This window comes from Tiliqua scincoides, chromosome 2 (genome assembly GCF_035046505.1).
Source record: "Tiliqua scincoides isolate rTilSci1 chromosome 2, rTilSci1.hap2, whole genome shotgun sequence".
Lineage (NCBI taxonomy): Eukaryota > Metazoa > Chordata > Lepidosauria > Squamata > Scincidae > Tiliqua > Tiliqua scincoides.
Window position 1 is genome coordinate 202326976 of NC_089822.1, and position 21828 is coordinate 202348803.

The 21828-nt window shown below is 44.2% G+C and overlaps 1 protein-coding gene across 3 annotated transcripts in view; it reads right to left on the reverse strand.

Annotated features, from left to right (window-relative positions):
• Positions 1-15121: 15121 nt before the first annotated feature.
• IP6K1 (inositol hexakisphosphate kinase 1) overlaps positions 15122-21828 on the reverse strand; it is a 35197-nt gene continuing 28490 nt past the window's right edge. For all 3 annotated transcript variants that reach the window (XM_066616444.1, XM_066616443.1, XM_066616442.1), the window contains one exon: positions 15122-20856. In XM_066616444.1, the coding sequence (XP_066472541.1) occupies positions 20350-20856 (507 nt within the window). In that variant the 3' untranslated portion in view covers positions 15122-20349. The remainder of the gene's footprint in view (positions 20857-21828) is intronic.

Below are 21828 nucleotides of genomic sequence, written 5' to 3' on the forward strand. Positions count from 1 at the left end.
CTGCCTGCCCTCCCCCCACTCCGGAACACCTCCCTTCCACTTCCTCCCACCTGTTCCCCGCCCACCTCAGTCTTGTGTCAGTCAAGCTCAGCCGACACAAGGCTCCACAGCAGAGTCGGTGCAGAGGCTGGATTCAGCCTGCGCAGGCTAGCGAACGTCCCTGCACCAGCCCAGCTGACTCACAAGGAGGCACAAACATGCTTTACGGCACATTTGCAACCCTCCTGGGCCAGTGCAAAGGACTTGCGCCGGCCCAACCCCAGGTCAGGATTGTGCCCTTAAAGATCACCAGCACAACTTTTTGCACAGACGAACCATGTATGCTATTACTAACAGTGGCACTGGTCCCTTCCTGCACCTCTTTTAAAAAATCCATAAACCTACTGTGTACTTAAAGATGCCAACCATATTCCAGATATTTTGTACTTCGTTAGGACAAGAAGTCATCATATTTGAATTTTAAACCAGAGGTGCCAGCAGCCAGAATTATCCAGGTTCAGGGTACTCACAAAATGTCTTACTCATATTAATCAATTAACTTTGCTCACAAAATGTAAAATTCTGATTGGTTTAAACATTGCTCATCTTCCTAGGATCCTGGAAAAATACCATGTGACCAGAACTCTGTTTGAAGCTCAAATTTCAAATTGGAGGCACAATTAAAAATTGGGTTGTACAGGTTGTGTGTTGTGAGCACGGACTTGCACTCATTAGTGAGTAAAGTTCACCTGCTGCAGTGTGTTGCTTGCTTTTAAGCACTATTTTGGTCACTTCCATATATTGGATTCCCTGGCTGCTGGAATAAAATGAGTGTAGTGCTAAAGCCAGCTGTGCAGTTCCTTGCAAAGCCCTGGATATGTGACTGTATGGTGTTTAATCCTGGGCTCTGTTAATGCAAGGAATGGCTCAGAGTTCCATATGTCTTTTGCGATTTCTAGTGGCTTATATATTGCTGGCATGGCTTCTAGATTTTGTATGTATTGTGTTTCCATCTCTCCTAAAATTTGTATTTTGGACATTCATTCATTTGTGCCATGACTTCTTAAACAACAGAATGCCTGTCTTTATGGTGGGTGGTATGTGCAGGCAAGGAGGACTTATTGCAATGATTCTGGCTGGCCACAGATACATTGCAGCTCCCTGCAGGAAACCTGTCCTAAAAATGGTGCCTGAGATGGTGTTTCTTGCAGCACAATCTTATCTTGTGCTGGAACAGGCAGGCCAGGAAGCCTGTGCTGTATCCAGTGCAAGATAAGAGCCTAAAGTGGCTCAGCCAGAGGCGAGGGGAAACTCTTCCCCTTACCCCTGGGTAAGCCACTGCAGCACCAATGGGTCTCCTCAGACTTGCACCACCTCCAGAGGTGGCATAAGTTCAAGAAGAGCGGAACAATTTGAAGCCACGCTGCGCTGCTCGGGGGGAACGGGGTTGGTATCTGGTATAACAGCCAGGTCCCAGTCCCACCTCCCATTCCCCTGCCTGCCTGCCCAAGAACTACCCTCCCCCCGCCCCAGAATGTCTCCCTCCCGCTTCCTTCCTGCTCTCCCAGGACCCCTGCATTGGCTGAGCTCAGCTGATGCAAACTACCTGGGGCAAGCCGGTGCAGAAGCTGTATGCAGCCTCCATGCTCCAGCACACATCTGTGCGCTGGCACGGCTTGCTCCTGGGGAGCCGCAAACGTGCTTTACGGCTTGCATCCTTTAGGATTGCGCCCTTGGTCACATGAAAAATATGGCAGAATGTTGGAATGTGGTACATGTGGTCTATTGCATTTCACTCTTCCTCTGGGGATGATCAAGAAAGCATACATGGGTGATTTATCCTCACGGGCTGTGAAACACAAGATGATGTTTAGGCCAAGGTGACCAAATACACATCATGGATATGGGGGAGGGATTTGTCTACCACATCCAATACTTTATCATTTACACCACTGCACTCCCTTTACTAAAATAGTTATTAAGCTTGTGGCAGCACCATGTAAGACGTTCCAGACTTTATTTAATTTCTGAACTGTTTCCCAGCAAAACTGGGTACAATAAGCTCTGTCTCTCTTATTGCAGAAAAATCTGCATATACTTTAAGCATTCTGGATTGAGATCAGCTAGATCTAGAATAACTTCAGTATGGGAATAACTTCCAGAGAGCTGGTCGTATTAGTCTGTCAAGAGTCTTGTGGCATCAAACAGATTTATTGTGGTATAGATTATTTTGGTATAACTAAAGGCCATTTCATCGCATGAAGTGTTGTTCTCAATTGGTGCATGCTCACTTATGTTCTCTCTCTCTTAATAGTCATGGCCATTTGTCTCCAGATGCAAGAGGCACAGAGTTAAAATTCTATAATTGAACATTTCAGTCATCCAGAGCACTCCACCATGGACTGGAAAATCACTGTTCTTCAACAAATGAATTTAAATAGGAATCTCCAATGAGAAACTACTAAACTAGAATATATCATCTGAATTGATTCCGTTTGTTTAGGTCTCAGTTAATAGTTTCCTTTTGCACTAGAGGTGCTAAATTAGCATAGCAAACCTAAGAAGATTGTGTTGTCACCTATTATTGCTGTGAATGATCATGTTGTATATACAAGTTTTACACAGAAGTATCACTGTACTTCTTGCCTTTGATGACCGGTTGGCCTTACTGTTTAAAATCTTTTTTTTTATCTGTGTGAATGCACATGCAAACTGCCCCCAAGACTCCTGGGTTGCTTTATCTTTTCTGTGATTTAGGCCCAAATCCTAAAGGCCCGATCCTGAGCCTCGCCTCACTGCCAGTGCACACTATCACAAAGGTGCCATAAAGCAGATTTGCAAGTCTTACTGTGGGCCCAGCATGAGCCTGCACTGGGCCAGCTCATGTGCTGGACCTGTGGTCTGTCGCCCAGACCGCTGAGTGGCAGAGTGGGGGCATGGGGGGAGTCAAGGAGGAGGTGTTCTGGGGCGGGGGGAGGCATGGCGGGGGAGGGAGCAGGGCGGGATGGGGCAGGACCAGCAAAGCAAAGCTCCACCGAATCCAAAGCCCTGTGTTGGGCCATGTGGCCTGACATGGGACTCCTTGATTCTGTGCCAACTAAAGAGCTGCTGCAGAAGTGAGTAGCCCCATTGTGGGGCTGCTTCCCTTCTGAGGAGCTGCCATCGGCTACCTGGCATTGTGTAAGATGCTGAGGAAGCCATTTTCAGCGACATGGTAGCCCTGCGCACCGGGCAGCTCAGGATTGGGCTGTAAGTTTCCTGCCAGTGGTATATACACTCCAGTGGTGGATGTTCCAGTCTGACAGCAAATGTGACGCGCTGTGCGAATTGGGGCTGCCACTGTAGGGCAGTGGAGAGGCCTCCCACTGGCAGCACTGATAGGTTGGTGATTGGGGGGGTGGTGAGAGATGAGAAGAGGGGGAGGAATGGGGAGGGGGCAGGTAGGAGGAAGAATGGGGGAGGGAAGTAAAGAGCAGATCTCAGCAGCACTGCCATCCTAACCCTGTTCCCTCTCTTTGTCCCTCCCCCTTTCTCTCCTTGGTTCTACACCAGTCAGCAGAAGCTTGCCCCAGAGCGGATGTGTTCGAGGGAATGCAAGTTTCCTTACCATGAGGAGACTGCCCTCCCGCCATAGGATGCAGTGTGCACTCTGTTGGCATGGCTGCATTAGGTGGGGGGGGTTAGGGGTGCTAGTTTCAGTCCCCATTTGGCAGAGTGGCGTCTGCACAAGACCGGTTCACATTATTCTGTTGGGCAGCTGACCAAGGAAAGTCTAGAATGAAGCCTGTGGTTTTTGCTCTCTCTTTGAGGCAGACGTGACCTCTGTAAAGGTGGGTAATTGGCAGTGTAACTGAGCACAGCTGCTGCCTCCTACATTCAGCAATAGCAAGCCTGACTTTTTCTGCTACTATTCTTGGTGCGTGGCTCCTGCAGCACCCTAAGGCTACGAATGGGGTTGTTCAGCCGTGCGTTAATCAAGCTGCATTCAGAGGCGGAATGTGGAGAGAATGAGAAAATGGATGCTTAAAAGCTTTCTAGCATCTCCTTCACAGAGGCTGAGTGGCAGGTCTGCATGCGTTTGACTGCCAGCCATACCCCCGGCTGTCAGAGCAGCTCCCCACTTTCTCCCTTTGGAGGCTGTGCTATTTAGTAGTATTGTGTGTGAGAGAGCACATGGCACCACTGATAAGAATCCTCCGCTCTGCTTTGCTAGCGCCTGGAGCGAAAGGACAAGGCAGGGCCTGGAAGCCAAGCTGTGCTCTCTGTCCCTGTTGCTTCTCCAAAGCTTTTGCTCCCCTGCCCAGCCTCACTTGGCAGGCTTACAAGCAGTCATTAAGCCCATCCCATCTATTTTAAACCCTGCCAGGCCCAGAGAAGAGATGGTTCTGTAAAAGGCCTTGCCTATTTATGCCTCTCTTACAGAACCCGTTTACCGTCAGTGCCTGGCCCCTCCTTTCACCAGGCCAGTTACACTTAAGAGAAACTTGCTTTGTTTTTAAGGCTCCGTCTGATGTGCTGTTTCGTGGGGGGATCAATCCTGCCACAAACAGTTGGAAATAAACAAGCAATTTTTAGCTTCTGTGGGTGGAGCAAATTTTATATTTTGTAACCTGACTCCTGCAGAAGCATTTGCTGTAATTCAAGGGCAAGGCAGTATGGTCTGAGTGTTATTTTCTTTGCTTAACTGCTCCCCCTACAGGCCAGAGCTGACCTTCCCGTTCGGAGCCTCACCTCACAGGAAGTTCAAGCCTGGCTTGTGGAAACTCTTCAAGCTGCTGTTGACCAAGGATTCTTCTACAGTCTGCTAGACCATGTTGGTTGCTGCTGCTCTCGTTCGCTTCCCTGCAGCATCTGCTGCTGAATACCTGCCATTCTTAAATTATGTCTGCAGCTGATGACAACTTCCACTAACCTACTTCCTTGATGTGATTACTCAGTGAGTACCGCAGAACTCATGCTGTGCTGAACCTGTCTCTCATGATCAGGCAAAGGGGGGGGGGGAGATCACCATCTCCCTCAGCATCATTTTACAGGATTATTCAGTGGCAGCTCAATGCACCTGCATGCCCATCACAGTCACTGTAGAACAGCCATTTTCAGCCACTGTGCCGTGGCACATTGGTGCGCCACGGGAATTTGGAGGAGGTTCATTTATTAATAGGGTTGTTGGGGGATGTGAGCCCCCCCATCAGCTGTGCAATATGCCTTGTCAATTGTAAAAAAAAATAAAAAATGATGGTGCACCTTTACAATTTTAGCAGCTTGTCAGTGTGCCATGAGAGGAAAATATTGCAGTAGACCTTTCCTATTTTGTTTCATTAGGAACCTTTCTAAACTCAACAGCAGAACTTTAAAAACTCAGGTCTGCTGCAGTGACGACAAGGGCTCTGAGGATCAGAGCTTCTCCATGAACGGCCTGGAGCTGCTAAGGCATTGTTTTTTACTGTTTTCCCTGTCAGCTTTCTTCAAGCACAGAAGAATTTTCCCTTGCCCAACAGAAATATTTGTCTTTGAACCACATAATTGAAGCCCAGCCAACTCTCCTTCCCCCCCCACCCCCGCCCATCCTGGTTTCCCCTCCTCTTTAGCGTGTAACTATAAAGAGGCACAAGCCAGTCAGCAGTTTGCCAAGCAGATCTCTGAGGAAAGGTATACAAGACTGGAAGAGGCAGGTACAAGCTGAGTCTGGCAGGGAGTGGGCATGATGTCAATATCTAAACTGAGTCTAGGAAGAATGAGGAGCATAGACTTCCTGGCAGCACACAGGAGACAACTAGTGGTTTCAACTTCTACTACAATTCTTGAGTGCTTACTCAAGAACACTTACAGTAGGTGGCTTTTCAAAAGTACAGCGGTCCCTCAGTATCCGCAGGGGTTTGGTTCTGCTGCGTCCTCGCCCCAGTAGATACCAATATCTAGAGGTGTTTGAAAATGGTGTTATTCATTTTACTCAGAAGTAAGCCAGTTGTGTTTGGCAATCCTTGGGCTGTAATTTTATTTTACACACTGGAAACAAGCACTTCTACTGGTATCAGCAGATACTGGAGTACCTTCTAAAAATGTTTTTAAAAAGTTAAAAACTGTAAGAAAATAGCTTTCCCTACCTGTGTGCTGCATGCAGGACTGCAGAGCCGCCTTCTGTGCTTCTGTAAGCCACTTCTGGGTCACCTGATCCCCCTCCCTTGGCCCTGCCTTGCCCCAGAATGTATTACATGACCTGGAAGTGGTTGACAGGATTGCGGAAGACTGCCCTGCAGCCCTTCAAATGGCACTGTTTTGTGGTGTGAAGGTAGGGAAGGCTAGTACTGATTTTTCCTTTTAATGTTTTTAAGATCGTGAAATCTGCGGGTGCTGGGCCTGTCGATGTGTACTGTCTAGGCAAATTCATGGTGGACAGCTGTATCAGGAGTTCATAGCTGTGACAACCAAACTGGAACTGCCATGTTCAAAAGCAGTATACATTTGATTGCCAGATGCAGAGGCTGCACAAGAGGTGGTTCTTTCCATCACAGCCTGCTTGTGAGTTCAGCTACCAGTGAAGACTGAGTGCTGAACTACGTGGAGGCTTGCCACGAAGGCAATTCTTAGGTTTTATTGAAGTGGTGATGCTGGCTTTTATGAGGCTGTTCCTGAGTAAATGTTTCAAGGACAGCTGTCAATAAATTATTTCTCTTGCAGCCCAATTTTATGCATGCTTATTTGGCAGTAAGTCCCATTGAGCTCAGTGGAACTCCCAAGTAAGTGAGCACAAGGTTTTTCAGTCAGATTTTCCATCCTCTCCAACTTTAATGAAGATTTCTACCAGTACAATCCTAGAAATGTCTATTCAGAAGAAAGTCCAATTGAGTTTAGAAGGATTTACTCACTGGGAAGCGCGTATAGGATTGTACCTTAGCATATTTTGAAATATAGACATAGTATACATTGTTTAAATCATCCTATGGATGGCATGCCTGATTTAAGATAGCTTGCAGTTGATGGCACTTGGCACAAGCCACCCAGGTCACACAACTTTAATTCTGCTCTAAAAAAGCTGACAGCAACAAGACATAAGTGACTAAAGGGTAGGAAATAAGTAATGCAAAATGCTTTCTGTCTCTGTTGGTGTGACTGTGTGGGTGTACGGATGTGCATGGGGAGGGGGAATGCTGCAGCTCAGCCGTTCAGTTTGATGTATCACTACAGTAGCAAAGTTTTAAAAGAACTGAGAGTGTCAGCAGCTTGTTGGGGAAGAAGACACTTTTGTGTGTTGTAAGAGGAGCTATATTGCATGCAAAGTTCTGAAGGGAGGCAACTAAGCATAGAGATGCCACCCTGCTCAAGGCTCCTAAGCAAGGTTTTCCGGAGCAAATTTCATTCTGGATTGACGTTTTTGGCCTGCTGTCTGCTGCCCAAGCTGTAGAGAGTGTTCCACTGGCAGCTGTTATCCAGCTAATAGCTCAACAATGGAGCTGTGTCTAGGATCTGTCTCGGAGACATTCTGAGCTTGGTGGGAAAGGATTAGCCCCTGGCATAAGGAACCCAACATTTGCTGCAAACACAACTCCAAGGAATGAACTTGGAAAGATAAGCAAGAGCTTCCTAACAAGTATGTCTTTTCCGTAAGTGGTCTCAGCAAAAGCAGGCCAGAGCCCTACAGAACAGCTGTTGCAATCCTGTGCCAATTCCCAACAGCTCTGCCAAGGCCCCAGTCTCATGTCTATGTGCATCTATTCCCACAGTATTGTGGAGCATGATCCAGCCAAACTTAACTTTTGGGTCCTACAGATGTTAATGGCAGAACTTTACTCTTTCTTTAGAATTAATAAGACATACAGTCCTAAATCCAGCCAGGCAATTAGCGATGTCAACTTTCTTAGCATCATGTACCTCTCTGGGAGGTTGGGAAGACTGGTCTCAGCCAACCCCAACTTTTCCCTACCAGCTGATGAGCATGGTTGTAAGCGAAACAGGGGTCATCAGTTTGGCACAAAAAGTCTCATAACCTGCATGAAAATATATGTAGATCAGGACCATTTACTCTTGTTTTCATACGACACAATGGTTATTTAGTATTTAATCTATTTTTACTATTCATTTTTATTTCTGAATATATTGCTCAAACATTCTGGGAATTATATTAAGGATATTTCTTACCTATCCTTTTAGCATCCAGTGACCCTAAAATCAGAGGTAGCGTCTACCAAGCCTCCTGTTTTCCCTCAGAAGCAAGAGAATGTGCTCATTCCTCTCCCTTTGCTTATGCAGATGGATCATTAACTGCTCAGGAGGGATGAGCTAGATATCCCCAATCCCTATCTGATATGTAAAATTCTGTCTCATGGTCTTAACTAGTCCTGGTATCCAAGGCTAGAGAAGTATCTATAGTCCTAAGAAGATCTCTGTGCCAAGGTATCATAATTCTTTTAGCATCACCTCTGGTTCCTCACAATGCTCTGGGTACTAACTCCACAAATGTCCTACCTGCAAACAAAATAGGGTGTGGGCTATGCTGTTCTGTCGCCTTGAGGCAAGGGGACCCCAGCCTCCATGGTGAGAGCCAAAAAACAACCCCATCTAACAGGTGTCGGCACTGTCTGCAATCACCTGTGCTAACAAACAAAAACTGAATAGTATATTGTGTTGTTGACATCTGCCCACACCCTCACAGCCCATTCCAGTGTGGGACGACACTTCTCAAAAGGTGCACATGATGCCAAACAGCCCATGGGTAGGGCCCAGTCAAAACAATAGAACCTTTCAACAGCAAAACCCAACTAATATAACATTCCCCCTCAGATGCTCTGCTGTCACACTTTGCAATCAGGGTGCCCTAACTGCACTGGAGAACTAGCTAAACTGCTGCATCCAACAATGTGTACCTGACAGAACATAGCATGGATGGGACACATCATTTAAAGATGAAGGTCTTAAGAGGGACAGGTGATGAACTGCTGTTATTCACTAGGCAATTTTTTAGGCAGCTTCTTGCAACAGTGATATCTGCAAATGGGATAAGGGAAGCTGTTCATAAAAACTCACCACCCTACCAGCCACCTCCTCTTTCTTTACAACATGGCTGCCATCCTTTGACCAGCTCCAGAGTTTTCATTTGAATCTGTACTTGAGAAGATTCACAAGGAATACCAAAACCTTCTGAAAACCCCTCCCATAAATATTCAGTGCCATGGTCATTGAGGTGCTGGCTAAACAGTGTAATTCAACCTTTCCCAGCCAGGTTGGGGTGGGGGTGCTGCACCACCTTTCTTTTGGCTTAGATGGTGCCAGTTCTATTTACTCTGAAACTGAGGCCCCTGCAACTGGGGTGGAACGTCTCATCATACAAGCTACAAGTTCCTGGTAAAATAAAATAAAATAAACTGAATAATATAGAAGTATCTCACCAGTTTGTCTCCAGGTGCATTTAAAGAAACTGGTTTTTAAAGCCCTTATCAGTTTGAGGCCAGGGTGTCTGAAGGATCACCTTCTCCTATGTGAATCTGTCTGTCCTGTAAGCTCTTTCTTGTGGGTTATGTTACCATCAGTAGTCCAAGAAAGGCCAGCACATAAAAAGATCTTCTCACAACTCCTTCACCCTGAAGACCCAGCTAGAGTCCTCCCTGTAGATTCTTCAATGTCAACTGAAGGCCTGGTTATTTTGGTGGACCTCTGTAAATCTTTTATCACTGTCTTGACTATCAGAATTGAGTCTTCTCTCCATTTTCTTTGCTGCTTTTGTTGTGCTAGTTTTATTGCTATTGATTTTGTATGTGCTTTTATTGTAAGGCACCTCCTTGTAAGAAGGGTGGAGTATATATTTGTAAAATAAATTTAAAATATAGCACAATCCTCTGTCATTTAATGTAGGTAATATATCTTCTGGTTGAACATGGAGATACTTAAATTATTCATTGTAATACAGGATGCAGTTTTATCAAAAATTCCTTAAAGAATATATTTCATTCTTATATTGAGTCATCATTGGTCCATCTAGCCTAATATTGCCTGTTCTCACTTAAAATGGATGCCCAGGGTTTCAAGCAGGTTCCCCCCCCCCTTTGAGAGCTTTCTATCAAAAATCAGGAAATGTGCAAATAGAGCTAGTAGCATTTTGGGGAAGCATTGGGCTGTGTAGTGATACATCAGGCAAACATTCATCAGGTATATCTCTAGTAAGCGATTAGGGAAGCTTCATCTATTGAATTTCTGCTTGGGCACATTCATTCATAGCCTAACAGTGAGGTGAAAGACCAAGGCACAGTGTGGACTTAACTTGTAAAGTGAGCATAATGTACAAGAATGTACAACGCATTTACTCTTTACCTGGCAAAGAAATAAGGACGATCACCTTAAATTTCCTATTTCCCATGTTTTTTAGAGCATGAGGGAAAATTGTAAGCACCTTACTGGTGCTTACAATTCATGGACAATTCATTGTTATTTCAAATAATGTTTCCTGGCTCTGCTCCAATAGAGCCATAACTCTATTAGGAATCGAGCCATAGCTCAATGGATTACTTACCTTCTGTGTAGGAAAGTCCCAGATTCAGTATGCAACATCACCACTTAAAGGATTTCAGACAGCAGGACTGAAACCTCTGTGTGAGACCTTGGAAAGCTGCTGCAAGTAGACCACATGTTCAAAACTGAAGTTAATACCACATTTCTACATTAGTAAGCTCAATCTAAATACACAGCACAGACCATTTCAGTGACCAGGTTCATTTCTGTTGTCGCAAATATGCAAGTGACTTGTTTTGGAGGATAGGCTGCAGTCCAATTATTCCTGTTTCTGCACACGTGACAACCATGGAACATGGAAATAGATCTATATTGCTGCTTTTCTAGTTTGCATGGTATTTATTATCTTTGCATACATGTATACAGACTTCTGTATCATATTTTCTGCATGCAATAAGATCCCATAGACAATGACATGTGTACAAGGATGATTCCATGGGATATCCCTGCCACATGAAGAAGAGGATTGCTGAATCCAGCTGATGTATTTTATGGTGAACAACACTGAACTGACAGGAAGCACACAACTATGAAGTTGTATGTTTCATTCACTTAGGGTTGGTTCACACATATTTTCATCCCATTCACCACAGCGCCAACAAGTGGTGATTTACATGCGCAAACGAGGAATTACAGATCAGTCACCATGGATGGAAATTTCACATCACTTCACATTTTAAACACGCTTTTCAATAGATCCATTCATACATTCAGCAACAAATCATCAACTGTTAAGCACTCAAATAATACACATGAACTTGTTCTCTGTTTCAGTAACAGCAGAAAAAAAAATGTGTGTTCCAATAGACCTAGACTTAGGTCTAGAACTTAGACTTGGAAGATTCAGGTTAAAATCCCTGCTCAGCCATGAAACTTCCTGGGTGACCTTGGACCAGTCACTCTCTCAGCTTCACCTACCTCAGAGTTGTGAGGATAAAAGGAGGGGAAGAACTATATACACCATCTTGAGAACCTTGGAGAAAGGCTGGTATAAAAATGTGATAGAAGAGAGATGATAGATAACCAAGGTAAGTAAAACCATTGACCATATCTTAGCAACAAAAATCAAAGGCAATGGTAAATTGTCCCCGTTTTAAGAAATATTGCTGAAATAAAAATAAACATTAATATCAACACTGAACAATGAAAAAAATACAGATCTAGTTTTGTCTACACTGTTGTGTATGAGAAGAGGTTTGCACCAGGAATTGAAGGTATTGTTGTGCCCTACCTTATCTTACCACCAGCTTGAGTCCACTAAATATTTGGGCACAGGAAAGACTTTCTATGAACAGATATATTCCTAGCATATGAATGGGAGTTGTGTGTACCAGGTTCCTGTTCAGTGGTTTTTGACCACCTGCTTTACCACCCCAAAATAATTACCTGTAGACAAACGACTTTTAAATAAGGCCCACTGTTTAACCAACTCAGTTCAATACATGAAGTGGCTGAGCTGGAATTTATTTGGAAATGTAATACCATCAAACTTGGGCTCAGTAAATGGTAGGGAAGGCTAAGAATGTACTGTAATTGTCCCTCGTTTGGTGTTTCTAATCATCCTGTTCTTGTGAATACATCACCATTTGGGAGTGGGTCACGTCCTCTCCGATTGGAGCTTTCACTCTTGACTGGTTCTTATTTTTATTTGTGTCCTGCATAATGATGTCTTTGTGTAGCTTGGCCTTTTGGTCCCACTTGGTAAAAATATCCTCCCCCTCCCCGTCTCTCTGTACTTGTGATAGATTTGCCACTGCATGAAGGTAAATACCTCACGCATTTGATAAAGTAAACTCTGGTCAACATGCCTGCCTGTGGTGCCACAAAACTCTGGACTTCTTTGTTTTCACTGCAACAGACCAACACTGCTCATTATCTGGATTCATTTCTACCACATCTTTGAAAAAATGGCGACATCTTTTGAGCAAATCTGGTATTGCCCACAGGAATCGTAAGTCAACTCAACAGATGAGCTAATAGAAATTCACACAAATAAGCTTACTAACAAAGTATGAGAGATGGGCTCTTCACAGAAGCTTCCACCCCACATGTCACAGCCTCTGTGAAGAACACATTGGATTATTAGGCTGAAATGTGCCTGAAGAAGAGCTCTATTAGATTCAGAGCCAGTGAGGCCGTTTCCCAAGTTCTGAGCTACTTGATTCTCTCTCCACATGCTGACACAAACAGGCAGGGCGGGGGGGGGGGGGTCAATAGCTTGGCCTGTCTTTCCTGCTGATTTCAAAGAGCAGCCTCTATTAGTCTCAAAATCTGTGGAGCATCTTCAGTCAGTAGCCATCTATGCTCAGCCACTGAGCCACCATTCCCTTCCCTGTCTGCCTTGTAGGCTCCAATATGTCTCTCCACTTAAGTAATATGCACCACCCCACTCTCTCTCTCTTTCTCCCCCCCCCCCCCCGGTGTACAACACTGTCAAAGAATGAGAGGATAGGGAATGAGATAAAAGGAGCTTAAAATCTAGATAACATAAGGGAGACAATAGGGGTTGCTCCACAGCCACCCTTTCTGTGAAAATGTCCTTGGTTATCCCTGGCACAACCCCTAGTCCCCCTACTCTAATGCAACTAAACCTAGTGCCTTGTTCCTGAAATAACTGCATATTCTTCCACCGTTTACCCTGTCACCCTTACCCATCCTCTGTCACCTCCCTTGTGTGTCTTTCTAGACCCCCTTGGGTCAGGGACCTATCCACTCACCTGGTGTAAAGGCTCACTGCAACTAGTGCCATGAGCAGTATGAATAACCAGAGACAGGAAGAAAGTGGAGGACAAGTTAAATAGGAAGCCTATATGCATATTTCAATTAACATTATGCTTTCATCTCCATCCCCTCCACCCTCTTGCTGCCTCTGTGCCTCATTTATTGTCATCTACCTTTGGGGGAGGGGGTGTCTTACAAACCACTGCCTTACACTGTCAGGCCAGAAGGTGCACACCCTCATCTATTTCAAGTTTCCTTTTCCCAGAGTCACAGCCCTGCTCTCTCCTGGTCATATGACAGTTGAGTGAGCTTCAAGGGCAGGGTCACCTTTTGCAAAGAGATCAAAAGCCAGGTGGTTGGTTTTCTGATTAGTTTCTACACTCAGTTCTCTACCTGTGACCCATGGTTCCAAACCAGCAAATTGCCTCTTCCACACTGAATCGAATCAGCACGTTAGATCAACAGTGGCATCAGGAACACTGATTATCCGTCTTAGAGGCCCCAGCTACAAGTTTTATGCCTTTAAAGTGCAATACCAGAGAGATCAGAAAACTGTTTGGGAGATATATGTTTGCATATTAGGGTGCACACCCAAAGTTGCCTTTAGTGGCTTTTGGGGCAAAAATTACATGCATTTAGTGCAGGCTTTATTTAGACCGTACCTGGAAGTCCTTTCTGCAAGCAGACAACTTGCTTTGTGAATTATGGCAGCGTAAGTAGTAACCAAGAGCAATTTGTTGACTTATTGGGAGCTGCTTTTCCCCCAACCTGATTCTCTTTTATCCCACTGAAGAGCCCACAAAAGGCTTGCCAGGCAGGCTCTGGCATGCATCTCCCCAAGACTGTCCAGCAAGCCTTTGTCTGGTAAGTAGGTGTACTAAGAGAGGGTGCTCCAGCCTTATTGCCTCTTGCATTTGTGGGGCAGAATGCCAGCTTAATAGGGCTATGCCATTAAATATGTAGCAAAGTGTTCTTGTAAGAACAGCTTGTGGAAGAGCTTATAGTCACATGGGAGCACAAAGTGGGACCTTATTAGAAAGTACAGTCAGCCCACATCTTATACAAGGGTTACATTAAGGTCAAAGCATAAAGCCAAAATACTTTATAATCAAAAATTCATTAAAGCTAAATATGTACTGTCTCTTTAAGAACTAAAAACACTGTACAAGGGACACACACAGGGACTGAGAGAGCAGAAGGTTCATTCTCTCATTTCTGGCTTACTGTGGGACAAAAATAGAACAAGTGGAATGGTGGGCAGAGCTGCCTGCCCTATTTAAACCATTGTTTCTCTCTTTTGGGGGAGGGGGCCGAGTGCATATATTTTAATTTGCACACATCAATTGCATGCAAGATGCAGACTGACTGTATTTTGTTCCCAAAAGGGTACATATATACAAATGTCTCAGACATCATCCTCTTGAAAAAGTAGCTCAGATCTGACTAGGAAGAAATAGTAGCAGGAGAAGCCATAGCTGTGTGCCTGAGTTGCAAGGTATGTATATATGCTAAGAATTCAGTTACCTCTTCCTGCAATTACCAGCAATCCTAGTTGCCGCTTGACTTCTGAGATTGCAGAAAGCGTTCTTTCTTGTAGAAGGCCCACATACAAGCATTTCTTTGCAGCCATAATGGCTAAAAATGTGCTTTAAAAAATAAGCACAGATTCACAAGAACCTTAGTACTGCACCTGGTATCTCATTTTGAAATCACACATACAGCCCTGATGATAGAGACACTGGCAGTTGGGGTGCTAGTTGAACATGGGTGAGAGAACTGCTTGCCTTTCTCAACAAGCCTCCCTTCCTTGTAGTGGCTCCCCCAGTGCCAACTAAGGGCCTGTGTAAGCACACTGGGACGTCTGCACCTTGTGTGAACCCTTTAAAGCCCAACAGATGATTTCCAGAGAAACATACATCCCTCGGCTAAATGACTATCAGTTTATTTATATACACATGACTTTATACACAACAGGAGAGTCAAGAGTGCAGTGAATGGAGTACAGATACTGTTATTTCTCATGCCCAAAAGCTTGACTTGGTTTAACAAAGTGGCACTGAAACTGAATATGAAAAATATACAAGAAGTTTGTAATGCAATGCTGCATCCCTCCTGGATAAGTCCATAGGGACAGATGGGAACCTCTCCCCCGTCGGGTACAGTTCTGTATCCTGCTCTTACAGCAACATTTCTTCCTTTTCAAGCAGTTCTCATAGAGACCATTCTGCACGCAGACTTTTCAAAATATAAAAAACATTTTGCTCCTGAGATAAGCATGCAATAATTGTACAAATACAACCAAACTCTGAACCTGACTTGGATGACTTTTTTCAGACTTCCTGTAAAACAAGAAAATACATAGGCATAGAGCCCGTCTCTCTCCCTCCCTCCCATCCCGTCAAGAAGTAGTGCATGAAACCAAGAAAACTTGCCTCTCCTTTTAAACGCAAAAGGTTATGGTCTGTGGTGACCCTTTCACAGCAAGCAATAAAGCAGGTTCCTTGCACTGGTGTAGACAGAGCAGCATACACCCACAGATTGCACCACCACATTATATACCATAGCAGCAGAGTTTGTCGTCAGGCGCACCCCAAGGGCTCATGGCAAGTTGCTGGTATAGCTCTCAGTGAGAGATCGGCAAGCTTTCTTTCCCTAGCAGGAACTTATTGGCCTTCTAAAACTACACCACTTAACCCATCCTGTGAGCAGCAGGCAGGCAGTTAGGCTCCGATATCTAATTTGGGGTTTGGTCCTCTGTGGAGGGGCAGATCTATGTGGAGAAACAGCTACAGGCATGTGGGTAGAGCTACAGACATTAAAACCAACATTCAATTTCTTCATCAGTTTTCAACAGAAGTCAGGTTACTTTCTTCCTTGAACTTCCTTCAGATGCAGCAACAGGTATGGGAAGAGTCAAATGTGTATATAGCAATACTCTCCCCCAGACAACACAGAAGGCCTTCTTTGGAGTCATCTGGACTGACCATTATCCAAAGTGCAGCACTCCATCCTTCATTGGGAAATATTTGAATTGATTTTTTGATAGATCATGCAGCAGGTCGAGGCTACAAAGGTGCTAGTAAAAAGGAGGTGGCTCCTGTTCAGTTGAAAGGGAAAGATCAGTTATTGACAAAAAGCACAGTGCAGTAGTAACCTCTAGCTGAGAAGAGGAAGAGACATGTCCAAGGCAGCAAATGCCACCAATACAAAACACACTGAGTCTTCCCCGGTATGCTCTTAAACATGAATTCCACATCTGGCAAACTCCCTTTTGGCCCTTATTGGTAAGATAAGGGAACCCCTTATAGTGTTCATACACCAATGCTAACAGTTCCTATTGTATTGCTAGAGAGATAGCTGGCTATGTATTCCAGAAGGCTGAAAAGCTGATTCATCATCTACACAAAGGCAACTACACAGTACGTGCAAAGTTCTGCTACAGGAGTCAACACTGTTTGACATAAAGTGTCAGCAAGCTGTAAAGAGCAACAAACAGGCTGTGCTGTTCCAGCAGTAACAGACTGGAAGGATTATTTACACGCACCTCCAGAAGAGGACCTGAATGTACACAATGCATGCAAAATGGCTTCGTTGGTCAGGGCTGTCCAGAACAGCAAGTTTTTTACCAAAATATGCTCAAAACCTCATCAACGATCTTCTAGGCATTTCCATTTGGGGCTGTATACATTCCCGCTGTTTTCTGATGAACTAAAAATTGCACTAAAAACCTCCAGCATTCCACTACTAGCAACAGGAAGGACAAGTTGCACATTTAGTTTGATGTTCAAAGCCAACCCAATGTCATTTTAAGCTATGCATTTTCAGGACAACTGAAATACATCTTCCAGTTCTATGGCAACACAGATATGTTGAAAATGGGCACACCAATGACTATTTGAAGGATTTTACCCCAGATTATAATGAGGTAGAACCATGGGGAAAGTTGCAGATTTCCATGAATGTGATCATCTTGATAGCAAGACTGGCTACAGGACAACACCAAATACACTGTCCCATTCATTTCAACAAAAAAGAATGGGGTACAGAATAATGTACAAGAGCCACAGGACAAGTGAGCTGCACTTTGAACAAACTTTGAATTCCCTTTTGTTTCAAGGCAGGAGAAGGCTAAGGGGTGTACTTGAACATTGCTGATCTATTTCCTCAGACTGGGGACATTCTTTGCTTCTGACAATCAACTAGTCAGAATCATTAGCCACAGTCAAGAGAACGGTTCCAACTGGGAATGGTAAACTACAATCTCTACTTGGAAAGCTTGTATAAGGCTGTATGGACTGAGCCCCACCTGTTGCCGCAATAAACCTAACATATTCTATTTGTTTGAAAGGTGCACATTCAAACTAACCATGCCCCTCAGTTGTGAAGAAAATTGCTGAAGGCAAATGTTCTGCTTCCTTCCAATCTGTCCACTTCTCTTGGTGTCTTTCAGAAGGCACTGCCACTGTGCAGAGTTGCTTTCAATCTGAAGCAAATGTCAGACTGCAGAAAATGATTTTGCTGCATGCCCAAAGGAATGGCTTAGAAACAATTCTTATGGTGAAATTCCATTTGAATACATCTGCACAGACAGCAAAGTAATTTTCCTAGCAGATTTCAATTCCAGCACTGACAGGCTGTGTACACTCTCTCTCTCTCTCTCTCTCTCTCTCTCAGCAAAGAGGCAATGTATGGATATGTTTCTCGCTGGGACTCAAATCAGTTTGTCTAATTTGCTCTGAGAGTCTGGTTACAAGCAGACATCTAATAGTACAAAATGAATCCCACCACACATGCAGAGTACTCAAGCCTAAGAACAGTCACAACGGTGCCCCGTTGTTCAAGAATTGAACTTAGAAAGCTTATTGCTATTCAACAAGACTGTGCTTTGTAGTTTTGCTGTCTGAAAATTAATCACAATACTACGATACTGACAAAACTATATCCTTTAATATTTTTTGGTTCCTTATGGAGCACACACAGGATTATGAGTTTTATAAAAACAAAACCTGGCAACAGGAAGGAGGGGAAACTATTTACAAATGCTGGAACTTGCAGTGAGAAGTTTAAATGGTCCAGAATTTTTTTTTTTCCAAATTTCAAAATGAGGTGATCACTAGAACAGGAAGAAAACTTTGCAGAGTAGTTTTCTGTATTCTTTTCACTGTAAGTGAAGTAGTCAAGTGCACTTCCTTACAAATTCCAAATCTTAAAGGTAATCTAAAAGATGCTGTTTAACTGAAAACTGTGATAACACAGAAATAATGAATGCCTCAAACAATATGTAGACTTCAAATGCAACAGAGCCTAGGAAGGCTTTGTGGACTCCAGCCTTTCTCTTAAGTTCTAGGAATGAAAGGTAATGCTGGAAAAAAAAAAACACCACAGTTTTGTTCCTAATACAAGGAAACCCCTTATAAGGGCTTCCCAAAAAATCAACAAGATCATAGACTAATGCTGCATCAGCTGGTGCATAGAAGTGACTTCCTCATGTGCTCTTCAGAACAAAAGAACAGAGTCTGCAAACTGTACTCCTATACAAACCTACTAGGACTTGAAAGCGTCCCACCAGCAGCTGCTTAATGAGAGTCAACAATACTTTGACAATTGACTTATGAAAGGCATACCCATCCAAGAGAGAGGTGCAGCCGCTGTACAGCAAGCAAGACCTAGCCCTGCCCCATCTCAAGAGTATCCAACCATAGAGCAACTGCCCTTAGTCTCAATGGTCTTGAATACCAGATTCTCTAAGGCAGCACCTCCCCCACAAAAAAGTGCTTTCCAAGAGGGTAGTGCATTTGTCTATAATATTCCTGGCCCCACACAGAACAGACAATTTCTACAGTCCATGGAATTGCACCCAAGGCTGCTGCCAAGAATTGTGACCCTAAACAAACTGTGAGACCATGAACCAATGCTGTCAAGGTTAATGCTACAAACCACACTTACACCCCAACCCATGCAGCAGAATCCCATTCATGTATTCCTGGCTCGGCTGCATTCAACCAGCCACTAATCGTAGGAACAAGATGAGGGAACATCAACTCCCTGAGATGAAAACAAGCACAGGTGGCAGAACATTCAGCTGGGAGGCAACTATATAAAACCAGGCAGATGCTTCCCTTCACAGTGGGAAGTCCTGACAACACAAATGCCTCCATTCTTCATTAACAATATCGTAAGAATGACTTGCTGTGGCTGGAACATATATGGAAGTATATAGTTTGGTAGAAGTCCTGCTTAGGAAGCAAGGAAAAGGGATTGCAATGCTATGCTTGGAAATGAATGAGAAGGGAGAAGAGACTTCTATATCTACAACGTGGAAAGGGATGCAAGTCTGTTAGACATTAGTCCCAAAAAGATGCAAAGGACAAGACTGAATGTGCTACTATAGTTAGCCAACTGAACTCTCTCCATGGAGTTAGAGGCCAAGACAACATTGTGGACAAGGCCCTTCTGGAATTTGGAGAGTTTCAACCTCAACTACAACGAACAGTAAAAGAGGAAGCAGATAAGCCTCCTCAACAGGGTGCAAAGCAAAACCATTAAAGCACTGCTCTGGTTTTCCTTTGGTCATTTATTTCCCCAGTTGGGATGATCTGATAACACCCAGACTGGAGAAGATAAACGCAGTATCATCTGTATTCTCCAGAAGAGTCTCTCACTTCTGCAGAGGCAGCAACAGCAGAGAGGAGCTTATGTAAATAATGTGCCTCTTTCAGTCTCATAATTCATGTTAACATGTATCTGAATGCCCTTTTCAAACAACAGAGGAGAGGTTCAAACCATAGCGCCTTGATGGAAAGTTGACAGGGAAGGTGGACCAAAATCTACAGCCTTCAAATATTGCCCCTCTTCTTTACCACAGGATCTCCCCATTCCTAACACAGACATGACTACAGGGCTGTAAATAACAAATGTCAAGCCCCAGATACAAGTGCCCAAAGTTGAGGTCTATGGGATTTGCATGTCCTGCAAAGAGTCCAGGCAAGGATAGTCAAAGCCAGTTTTGGCAGGATCATCAAGGATATCATGTCCTTAGATGAGGTTAAAAACACTGGAGCAAGAGAATATTTTCAAAGCCCTGGAGTCTGCTTTCTCTGTAGGCAGTCAGAGAAATTGGAGGGTAAAATTCAGGAGTCCAGTCCAAGGCTACTGGTTCTCATCCCGCATCTGTTCAATTATGTTGACGAGGCTCTCTAGTCCAAACACATAGCCCATGTCAGGGCCATCATGCACAGTGGGATCATCCCGAAAGCCTTTGAATGTGCTGTGCGCAAAGTCAATCATACGAACATCCACTTTGGGTTGGACAGTGAGTGATTCTGTGTTGCTGGCATCCTGTAGGCTCTCTGGAAGAGAGCTGTCCACTTGCTTCAGGCGCATCTCTGCTCTGCGCTCTAGGTATGCCTCAGATCTTGAGTCCTTCCCATCATAGATTATGAGCAGAGAACTGGAGTAGAAGCGGTAGGAGGCCTGCCTCTCCAGTACACTCTTCAGGCTTTGCAACTTGGCAAGCATGGGCTCAAAGAGATCCTTCCGCAGCTCTACACCATTGTGCAAATACTGGTAGAGGGCATTGCGAAAGCCCTCAATGGAAAGACCTCTGCCATAGTATTTATTCCTGCATAAATAATGCCCCGTATCCAGCTGATATACCTATAATAGAGAAATAACACATTAATTCAGAGGCATGACTGAAAGTATTCATGAGACCTGGACAAGAAAGGTCACACCAGTACTTCACATCCTACTATGCACATCCTTCTATGTCACTTAAGAACTATGAAGGACTCTTCTTAGAAAACAACTCAGAGCCAGGATCACCACAAAGTGGTTAAGGAGTCAAAACAGGGTCCTGTAGTTTAAAGGAAGAAGGGTACCAACAGCCAAACTAAACAGATGTTGTGGTACAACACCACACCCAAGACTGACTGGGTAGAGAGTCCAGGGGAAGGGGGAAGCTTGCTAAATGCCTTGCTTAGACTTGTTTGAGGGCACCCACATTACTGGATAAAACAAACCACAATTTTCAAAATACCAGCAGGAGTCACAGAATCAGTAGTTCCTGTAACTAAACAGGTCCAAAGGCATCCCCTCGGAAATACAAAATACAGGTGTGCTTGGCTTACCGATGTTCCAACTAATTACCATCTGTGTATATGACAGCAGTTTTCTCAGATAATACAAGGTTCTTACTAGTCAATTACACGCTATACCACATTCAGTCACTAGATGGTGTTAAATGTTCACATAACTGAATTAATTAACAGTGGGGGTAAAAAATGCATCCCCATTGTTAAGTGATGCACGCCGGTAATGGCCATTAGCAAAATCAACAGGAAGACAGACATTTCAAACATTCACTTTCTAGCAGGACACACTAGTATGCAAGCTGTGAAGGTTTGTTCAACCAGCAGAAAAAGATCCATGGCACTCTAAATAAGAGGCAGGCCTACCTAAGGCAGTACCACTGATCAATCTACGTATTCTATACTTTGAATACTATGTGCTTCTTCCACTTGGGAAAGCAGAGCAGCCTCATGCAGTTCCATGAGATATAAAACTTGTTTCTATCCTAGCCCATGAGTCGGCTTCAAAAATATCGATATCACGAAGAGAGCTGTTTTC